This window comes from Athene cunicularia (genome assembly GCF_003259725.1).
Source record: "Athene cunicularia isolate RWA chromosome 24 unlocalized genomic scaffold, athCun1 chr24_part2, whole genome shotgun sequence".
Lineage (NCBI taxonomy): Eukaryota > Metazoa > Chordata > Aves > Strigiformes > Strigidae > Athene > Athene cunicularia.
In genome coordinates, this window is record NW_020799133.1 from 638,503 (window position 1) to 649,191 (window position 10,689).

The 10,689-nt window shown below is 55.1% G+C and overlaps 1 protein-coding gene across 6 annotated transcripts in view; it reads right to left on the reverse strand.

Annotated features, from left to right (window-relative positions):
* The window catches only part of CADM1 (cell adhesion molecule 1), a 144,037-nt gene extending 134,146 nt beyond the window's left edge, over nt 1-9,891 (reverse strand). For all 6 annotated transcript variants that reach the window (XM_026863888.1, XM_026863887.1, XM_026863885.1 and 3 more), the window contains exon 1: nt 9,870-9,891. In XM_026863888.1, the coding sequence (XP_026719689.1) occupies nt 9,870-9,876 (7 nt within the window). In that variant the 5' untranslated portion in view covers nt 9,877-9,891. The remainder of the gene's footprint in view (nt 1-9,869) is intronic.
* Nucleotides 9,892-10,689: the final 798 nt, after the last annotated feature.

Below are 10,689 nucleotides of genomic sequence, written 5' to 3' on the forward strand. Positions count from 1 at the left end.
AGCTCAGGCCGGGCGCGCTGCCAGCCCAGCCAAGGACGGCGCTGGAAAGCCGGGGACCCGCAAAGCCCACCCGGCAGCGGCCGGGGGCGAGCTCCCCCAGCGCTGCACAGCCCGCGGGCCCGGGCCCGGTGGTGGCCGCGCCGCCGCATCGCAGCTTCCGCTGCCAGAACCGCTCCAAACAGCCCCCACGTTCCCTGCCGGCGGCGGGGCCGCGGGCGTTCAGGGAAGGACGACTCCACGTGCTGTGCAAAGACACTGCAAAACCGTCCTATGGGTTTTTTTACTCCCAAGGATTAAAAACCGTACTTGTTTTTCCCCCCAAGTTTTGCAAGCGGAGGCAGGGCGGTTTGCAGGGTGGTTGTTCGGCTCTTTTTAATCTCTGGAGCGTGGCAGAGCAGTAAATCTTGCATTATGCTCTGAAGAGAGCCAGGCTGGGGCTTCATTTTGGTCTCAGATTAGACTCCTGAAGCAATGAATCTTCCATCATGGAGGCCATTACCCACACAGTTTTCCTTCATTTTGGGCTGCTTTCTCCCTGATTGTGTTATCAAACTTCGCTCCCACCTTCCCTCGGCTGCGAGGGGCTCAGCAGACCTACCGGCTTTTCAAATATTCATCGGCCAGAGAAGCCGCAAGCTCAAGAAGCGGGAGGCGTGAAGGCCGGGCAAGCTGTCCTGGGCCGCCCACCGCCCCGACGTTTGCCACGGGACTTGGTTTTTTCCACCCTGTCACTTGTCAGGAGCCTTTGTCCCTTTGCTGATCAATTTGACCAAATTCACCCATTTAAATTACGTCGCGTAGCGACAGTTCTTCCACTGCAGACCCCCGAGTCCCCTCAGAATCCCTCCTGTGCGTTCGACAGCACCACCCCGAAGAGGACCCGGCGCTGGGGCTGCGCTTGAGCCGTGATGCTCGTGCACGAGCCCCAGCTACACCCCGGCCGGCGGGTTGGGCGCCGCAGGGACAGGCATGGCCCCGGATGGTGGCGGGAAGCTGCCTGGCTCTGGCAAGGAAGGAACCTCGCGACAAGGGTCACACCTCAAGAACGCTTAAGTATTCTCCTTAGATTCAGGCTGACGAAGGCAGCTGCAGCAACCTGCCACAGCAAATTAATGCTACAACAGCCCAGGAATTATACAGTAACCGGAGGAGGAACACGGCCACAGCCCTGCAACGCGCCACGGCACACAGGCAGAAAACCAACCTTTCAGATCCTATTAAAATCCAGCGATCCATTAGGATCTCGAATTACTATATGCAAATCTTGCTAATTTAAAGGCATTTATAAAATTCAAGTGAAATAGTCCATGAATATTGAAAAATGCTTAAGTGCCGAGTTAAACGACAATTTTCAAAACACACTAAGGAGATCTGATCGCAGCAAACCAGTCCCATGAAATACCGTATCTATCATCAACTTTTTAATTACCAATTGATCAACATGTAGACAGTGTAATAGCTTTCAGCTTTTAATTACTGAACTATCAAAATTTCAACCAAAAAAGGAACCTCCAGAGATGAAACTGTAATGCTTGATTATTCATTGCTACATAATGAATGATTTGTTTTTAAACAAGATGTCAAGTTCCTCGTGTAATCCATCTGGATGTGTGACTCTGCAAAGCTTACACTGCCCATACTAAGCACTCGGGGCTCCCGTTCTCCCTTTTCCCCTGACCCCACGCGCAAAGACTGGTTTTGTTTTTCCACCCTTAAGGCAAAACAGTCCCGAGAGGCAAACAAACCGCCGAACTGGGCTACCGAGCCAGAGGAGCTGCCCCATCTCCTGCCAAAGGGGCAGGGTCGGCCCGGGAGGGAACAGAGGCTCCTTCCCGCTTTCCTGCACGCCCAAGGAAGCGGCTCCAAGCCGAGAAACGCCTCCGCCGAGCAGCGGGCATGGCAGCGCTGCTTCTCACGTCACCTACAGCGCGCGGCTCCGAAAAAACGCGGCTGCGAGAACTGGGACGAACTCCCAGGTTTGCTTCACGTGGCTTCAGCCATGGCGAGGCAGGCCAGCTTTAACTGCTGGTGCTATGCAGAAGAGCACAGTGAGGTGGGGAGAGACTCCTCGTCCCCGCCCTAAATTCAGCATGGCGCACGCTCCGAGCAGCGGCCGCACCTCCGGGCCCTGCTCACAACCACGGGCTACTCGGGAGCATGCGCCTCAAGCCACCGCCGGCGCGTCCGGGCTTCTGCCTCCACCACCTGCTTCTCCCTCCCCCTGTGGTTTTTAACATAAGAACCGTTATCACCTTAAATTACTTCCAAACCCCAAGTCACGCCCCCCAGGTTTTCACTTCTGTTGGTGGAATTCCTAAGAACCAAAGATTTCCGGAGACGTGAAGACGTGTCTTAAGGCTGCGGAGAGCCGGCTACAATCCACACCCCCTGGAGAGGACTTTGGCAAATCCGGGCTTTTTGCATCTGAAGAGACATTTCCCAGAAATACTCGTTTGCAAATGCAAGGGATCTAGGCGGGTATGTAAAGCACTCTGGAAGCAATACTATTAAACAAGGGGTAGTTCAGGCAGAGCGCATTAGTCAATTAAACAGAAACCACCAGCAAATAACATTATTTGTTCCTTCAACCCCAGTGGCAACAATTAACACCGCTCATCCCAGGCCCCCTGTGTATAACCTTACAGATGTTTCCTACACGTACCATCGTCCCCAAATAGTTACTCCACATCACAGCATCTGTTCCCACAAAAAAATAAAAAGGGAACGGGACCCGTTTGGTTTTCCTGTGTTACAGCCCCGGAACCCCAGTTGTCACCAGACAACACCCGACAGTTCTTCCCCAATAAACCCTCCCGCTCCGGCCACATCCAGGGTCTGATTTCCCCAAGGAAACCACAAGCTTGTTCCACGCGCTTCCCTCGGGAAGCTGCTAGTATGCATAGCTTGTACAGATTTTCACATAAGAAATTCAGTAATCAGTCCAGTAGCTGTAAGCACTTATGACAACAATATCTATCAACACTTACCATATTTACAACTAAATCATGTAAATACGAGTCAGCTCTCCTCTGCATGCTGATAATCTGGACAAGTGAAGGCTGAAAAAAGCCGCTCCAAGAGAAGATTAAACACACAGAATCACGCAGGGCGAGAACCAGGGAAAGGTAGCGCTGGCGAAACGGCTGAAGGCGGCGGGAAGCCGGGGCCACGCGTGGCACCGAGCCCAAGCCCTGTCCGCACCACCCAGCACTAACTCGGGCACGACAGTTCCCCAGCGCTCAGCTCCCATGCCACGGGATCCGGGTATTTTCCAGAAAAACAGGGACACGTTGCTTCGGTACCTACTCTCCACCTGGCTTTGGTTCCTAGGATTTATAAGGAATTCAATTTAACGTGAAAAGATACCGATTTCAGAGGTGCTTTCTGCCAAGATTGACCTTTTGATTATGCTTATCAAACTGACAAAAATTCCTCTTTAGCTGGTCCACTCAACTGCAACTTCTACAGAGGTTGCGAGCGCTTTCCCAGACATTTATAAATCAGCTGAGTAAGGAAAAGTTATTCTGTACGTAACTTGATTTTTTGGCACAACAAAAATACCAAGTTAGTAAAACTTTCACGTTGTTTTGGACTGCATCTTTCACGGATGCCGGCCTCTTCGACTGCCACAAAGACGTTTTATTTAAGGCAAAGAAGAGCTGCATTTCCAAAGGCTTCCCCGGTGAATTTAGCGACAGTTTGTCGCGCAAGGTTCACCCTTTGGGCAGTGAAATCCAGGTGAAGCGGGGAACCACCCACATCGTTTTTCACCAACATCCTCCTCATCCGCGCGCACCCACCCACGCCCCGTTAATTCCGGCACCAAATCCCTTCATCCCTCGGAGCGGAGATAGCCCACTCGGTCGGCCCGTCCGCAGGGCTCTCCCCCGGAAGAGGCAGATGACCAGGCTTAAAATAGCTTATAATCCTTAGTTATTTACCGCAGGACGGTTTAAGCTACCCGCGGCTTTAGGACAGGATTTATACGTAACATCGGGGGAGGATGGGAGGACGAGGTACCACTGGTTCACCATGCAAGGCAGCAGAGCCCGGCCCTGCCAGCCCCCCCATTCCTGGCAGCCCCCCATTACCGCTCCGAGCGCCCCGGCCCCCGCGGGAAACCAAGGCAGCGGCATGTCAGACACAGCCCGAAGGGGCGGCTGCCGGCGCCGTGACGTTTTGTGCTGAGAGTCTCCACGGTGCAGCGACACCTGGAAGAGGCCGCGCCATTTTACGGGCTGCTGTTTGCACGAGCCGCCAGCTTCCCTGAGCCGTTCAGCACGTCCATCCCTCTGGATGCGCGACACCGTCCCACTGACACCACCTCACTGCTCGGGGCCGAGCGGTCCCCAAGGGTTAATTCCAGGAGCTAATAAAAATGCTGGAGTCAAGCCAGCAACGCACCCCAGGCACCCACGGACCCTATTTTCATTCTCTTTTTCTGCCTCGGTCGCCTTGCACGCAAACCCAAAGAAGTCGGATTTTTGAGGGGTGTGGTGAGTGAGTGGAAAGAAGAGGAAGAAATGGTGGACTGTGGATACAACAAATAGCCCACAAGACATTTATTCTTTCAAGGAATTAAAAGAAGAAGTCATTCTATAGGAAACACTGAAAGGGCTGCTCTCACTAAGGACAATCTCCCCCGCCCCAAACAGGAATGAGATCAACAGACCCATCTGACCTCAGCACACAGCTGAGAGGGCACCCCCAAAACAGACGGCTTTATCCGCCATACCCCATGCACCTTCCAGGGTTCCATTCTACATACACGTCGAGTTAACGTACTTGAAAATTCGAGATCCAATTTACCAAAGAGAGCCCGGAGGAGAGAGTCATCCTATAATCACGCAGCTGAAATTCTCCCGGAGTGATTTAAGAGCTACATCGTTGGTTTTGCTATAAACCCTCTGCTTGCAAGGCTCTATATATTCCTACCTAGCCATAAATGATTTGCCTCCAAGTATTTTCTTTATTTCTGGTCTACAAGTTCCTCCCCCCTTCCCTGAAGATGTCCAAAGGGAACAGTGTTAATCCCCTATCTATCCCGCTTTAATCCGCGCTCTTACCGCAAAAAGACGCGACTGCGCTTCACATGCTGAAGCAGCACTACCTGGCAGTCACGGATTCGGGGAGAGTTGATTAAATGTGGACGTTCTCTCAAAGATTATATGGAACGATTAAGAGTATAAGACCTTTAAATCGAACGAGAAGCTGTTAATGTGGACAGAGCTCAAAACCTCAGTGTGGGAGTCGCTTCCAGCAGTTCTGCCTACCAGGTCAATGAGTAACGTCTCTTTTGGAGCCACTTCCCGAGCAGAAGCTGAGCTGAGGAGGAGGAAAAATGGTCCTGAACCGCAATACGGCCCAAAGCAGCAGCCGTGCAGATACACTCTGCCAATGACACAGCGCAGCCCTTCAGTGCCAGGAGTCAGGAAACGCCTCGGAAATGAAGGTCAGAAGCGACAAAGGAGAGATAATTTTGGTTTTACACGTGCAGAAGAATCCTTCCGTGCCCCCACGCTCCAGCAGCGACTATGGACAAGAAGCTGGAAGCGCCTACGGGGGACGGGGCAGCAGCTCCGCTTCCGCCTCCACCACCAAGGACGGGCACCCCCTCCCACTCCACTGCCCGTGGCCAGGAGGAGTGACGTGCAGGGGATTAGTTTGCCCAAGAGCTCTGGAAATGCCAGATGGCTCAGCAGGGCACCTTATTACAGCCAAACTATACCCACTGCTCAACCGCAAACCCCAGCGCTCCCACACACCCACTTAATTCGAGCCCCCGTCGGTCGGGGTGCGCTAAGGAACTGCGCGTGGTTTCTCTGGACTCGGCACAGCATGATAAAAAATGAGGGTGGCAAAAAAATTGATCTGCCTAGAGGACTGGAGTCGCTGTCAAGCTGACCTAGATTCTCCCCGACACCGAGAAAGCGCCTCACACAGCAAGCAGGGGCTTCGCTTTGTTTCGTCCTGCGGCAGCCGTCCTGGAAAAGCAGGCTGGCTCCCAACAGCCCGCAGGAACCCAACCCACCCTCCAGACGCCCCGTTCAACAAAGATGACTCGATGACAAGCCTTCACCGCTTTGATGTTTGTCAACCGGCTTTCCACCCAACGCCACGGAGCCCAGTCAGGCTGTCAGCAGGCAACGATAACCAAAACCCCGGCACCGCTGGGGATCTCAGCGCCAAGCGACGTTACCAAGTCATCGAGGAGCCTCATCCCGAGCCAGGCAGGAAAAGCGATCTAGGCACGAATGCTCTGAACGAGCTGCTGACACCTACAACAACGCAGCACACTCTCTCGTTAAAAAGAGCTCATGTGGCGCTGCCTTGCCTCAAGCTGGCTGAAAAGAGCATCTGAGTTTATATAGACCAGGGAAAGCTGGGGGGGGGAACTCTTAGGAGCTGCCCTGCTTCTACTGGGCTTCTAATAGCATGACCCATGTCCATGGTCGCTCAAATCACGTTTTCCCACAAAATAGCTTAGAACGTGAATCCAGACCCAACCAAGCTACAGCAACACCTCTCTAAATGTGACTATTTCAGGTCTTCGTCCCAAGGAAACTGGTCAGAATTAGCTGCCCGACCTCGTAACCCAACTCCATGGAGCGATACAGGGTCTCCGTGTTTGTCCCGTACGCTCAAGCGACTTGGGGCCGTCCCAGGGCAGCCTCACCGCCCCAGCGGATGGTCCATGGCACAACAGGAACCCCAACGCGAAGCAGCACTGTGAAAGACCCGACGAGGGTCTTGTAGAGCCGCGCTCCTGGAAGGAAAACAATTTATCTGCAGCATCCACCAAGAAGTTCAGCAAAGCGAGGAAAACAAGCGCTGCCGTTCCTCCCCGAACCTCGACCAATTGGTCCAATCCACGCAGAATGCCTGAGCAAACACAAGTGGGGAGCCAAAGGCCCTGCAGCTTGGCAGCCGCATGGGGAAGTGCCTGTTCCGATGCCTCCCGGGGCGGAGACAGCCCTGTGTGAGGAGGAGGAGCCCTCGCGGCCGAGCCCTGAACCCGAGGCAGCGGCTCTCCCCGGGTCCGACCCAGCCGCCCGCTGACACGTCCAACGCACCGAGGGCGGCCGTTGCCCCGGAGGGCAGCGGGGGGGGCAGGGTTGCCCGGACAGCCACCATGCTTCCTCCAGGTCACAGATGTCCCGGGCCACATCCCTGGGAGGTGTCAGAGCCCCCACGAAACGCCCCCAGCGAGCGCGCTCTCTCCGCAGCGGGTTGGGGACGGACGTGCCTCCTCTTGGACACAAGCGAAGGGCTGGGAGGGTATTTGCTGCAGCCTGTCAGCCCAGAGGCGACATGTAACGCTCGGGCTGCACAAAAGAAGTTCTCTCTCTAGCCCACTTTCATCAGAGCCCTACTTTGCTGTAACCCCAGCTCCACAGCTTAACATCACTAATATCTGAAAGCGTTCTGTGATGGAAGCTGCCAGGCAGCCTCATTTAAAAACAGAAAAATGGCAACAAGCAGTTTCTCATGCTTGATCCGATTACTCTGATCTCTCTTTTGATGCTGTAGAGTCAGACTCGTATTTCTGTTACTGCACGGGGGGAGCCGGGGAGGGAGGGAGGGGAACGCCGCTTTGCTGCTTCGTATTTCCTTCTTCCCCGTCACGCTGACGCTCGGCGGGATGCTGGAATCACGCGGGTGAGGGCTCTGGGATGCAGCCGCCTCCCAGGCAGAGATGTCACCGAGGTGTCCCACAGGCTGGGGGTACCGAGGCCCCTGGCAGCCGCCGCCTGCAGCAACAGCCCCCCCCGGCCTCTCTTGCTGGAGCTGGCCAAGCCCCGATTTGGCCTCACGCTGCCCATGGCAAGTTTGTCTCTATAAACAGCGTTACCACCCTGACAAAACGGTGTCCTTCTGCATCAGATTTTGAGGGAGCTCGGGTCTGAGCTCCTGAGTCACCGGGCGTTGGACTGGCGCGGGAGCGACTCTCTGTGAAAGGAGGAGCAGCGCCGCAGAGTCCGGCCCAGCGAGCGCCGAGGGCTCGGGGAACACAGCGACATTCCCGCTCTGGAGGCAGACCTCTGCCGAGCTTATAGATCAGATTCACGCGCTTACTAACGCTGCTAAAAAGGGACACAACGAGATCACAGAGGTTCATTCCCAGCCGTAACCTGAACCCAAGGTTTCATATACCCAACACTGCTTAAGCCTAAGTGCAGCTTTAGGAGGCAACACCAGCCCCGCAAGCACCCCCAGCTCCGACAGCATCACTGGCACGTCGCCCGCCCCGCCGGGAGATCAGCATCCCCACCGCCTCCGCTGCTTCGCCCGGGACTCCAGAAAACGCCGCGGGAGCGCCACGGCCCTGCCGTCCTGCCGAAGAACCCGGTAACGGAACCGCTCAGGGCAACCTTCACAGCCGGCCTCGGCACAGAGAGGGAGTTCCTAACATAAGTGACGTTTCCCCCTGCCAAACGTACACCTGGGCCTCACAAAGCACCTGCCCTCGCGTTCTGCTCAGAGCCTGTTTTCCCTTCAGTATTCGCTCCTGACTGGTGCTGCCACTAAGAAGAGGGGAGGGGGAGAGATGGACTTCACCGTTCAGGCAGCACCCACAAAAACGGGCAGCGCTGCCGCAGGAGGAGAAAGCAGAGTCAAACCCATCACGAAGCTGCCAGAACGCAGCAGCCACACGTGCGACTATCAGCAAAGGGACAACACGCAGAGGCTGCCAGCGTTTCCAGCGACAAACAAAATACCCCCCCCCCCCCAAAAAAAAAAATACCAAGGCTAAAGATAATTTTCAATTAAGCAACAGCCCGCCAAAGTTTTGTATCTCTGAGCAGAGAGATGGGCTTAAGTATCACTTTGATCCTTCATACTGGCATCTTCGCGGGGTCGCGAGTCTTAGAATAGATTCACCTTGAGAATTCAGTAAGGTTAAAATGCTTTTAATACTCAAGTTTTTAAACCGCAGAAGAACGTAATCAATTAAATCCAAACCGCTGGGTAAAAATAGCACGCTGGCCCAACCCTGCGAAGGGACATCGGTGGTTTCAAATAACTAGTTGTGCAGGCCAACGAAAAGTTCCTGGTACAATCCAGTCGAGGGCTTTAAATGCAAGAAGAAAGCCACCAACCACAAACAGCGGGCGAGCACGTGGTGAGAGTGCAACGCCAGTTACGAGAAGCGCCGCGGCTCCTCGGGTATTTTTATCGCTCGCTGTAATTGATCCGAACGGGTGAATCGGATTGACCTGAAAGTCAGGTTCTCCAGAGTCCCATAAAGCACCGTACAGCCGTCGGTGGGTCCCCGACACCCAACTCAGGGCCACACGGAGACTTAATGCAAGAACCTGACGCGCAATGGAGGGGGAAAACCAACAAGGTCAACGCAGAACGTGGAGGGAGAAAAACTGTTGTTATGGCAAAAAGGCCGAAACCAGGCAGAGACTAGGCAAGGGTCCTCGGAGGAGCTGGCCTGCACCCGCGCTGCCCGCAGCTGGGGCTCTTGCCGCACTTGCAAATTAAAAGCTGGACTATCTAAATTCAGCCCACGGCTCAACCACACACGCCAGCTCGTCTCGGGGCGCCGTGGGCCAGCTACCACGCACCGACGTGCGCCCCGGCCGGCGAGCTCCCTTGTGTTTTGATTAGCAAAGTTTTGATTGCAGCCTCGTGGTGTTTTCCTTCCAAAGACGCCTCCCACACGTGCCAAAAACTGCCCTTTTTCACCAGCACGCTGCCCTCGAAGCCAAGCCCGCCGAAGCGTCCAAGCCCACGCTGGACAACCTTCAAAGCGTTCTGTGGTGGAGCTCCCCATGAACCACAACAGCAGCTGCTCGCTGCAGCCTGCAATTAAATCCTCAGGAAAGCAGCTGATTTACGAAACTTAAACAAGTACATACCACTCATAATTACAACATTCCACCTAGGGTCTCTCCTTCATTGCAGGTTTCCAAACAGAGCCTCTTTTATTTAGCGCTGGTGGGTTTGCACCACCAGGGAACAGCGCACAATATTCCCCGGAGAAACAAACACAACTTGCTTTTTTCCCCTCCACGTAGCATCCAGTTTCTCCGAAGAGATACAGATGGCGCGTCCAGCTTTGCTTGTGCTCTTAAACCCCTGCAGAAGTATTTACCGACTGGCCGAATTCCAGCTCCAGCGAGCGCCGCAGCCTCGCCGCCCGCGCCGCGCTCGCAGCCCCGGGGCTCTGCTCACAGCCCGTCTCCCCGAGCTGCCGACAGCCACCCCGCTTTTCGGATCCGGGGAGGCCCTGGAGCGCTGACGGGCGCTGTCGAAAAGCAGAAGAGGTCCCGGCGCTCAAAACCCCTTCTAAAAGTACCCCAAGGATCTCCGGAGAAGCAGGCATTAAAAGAGAAACATCCAGAAAAATCTGCCTGCACGCAGCGTCAGGAAGAGGGGCTTTCTGTGAGCATCGGCGCCAGAGGCACCTTTAAACGGTCCGTGTACAGCGAGGGCACATCCAGACTGAACCAAGGGCTCGATGCCCGGCGGCCCCGGGGTTAAAGCCCTGAGCCGTTCCGGGTCCAGCAGCAGGGCAGAGGCCAGGTCCGCTGGGCGCAGGGGGGCACGGCCGCAGAGCCGCCTTTATTTACACACCCCAGCAAGACGGGGAACGACAAACAAAGGAAACGGCAACGCAGCGTCGGCAGAGCGGCCGCCGAGAAGGCCCGGGGCTCCCGGAGCAGCGTCGCGCACTGC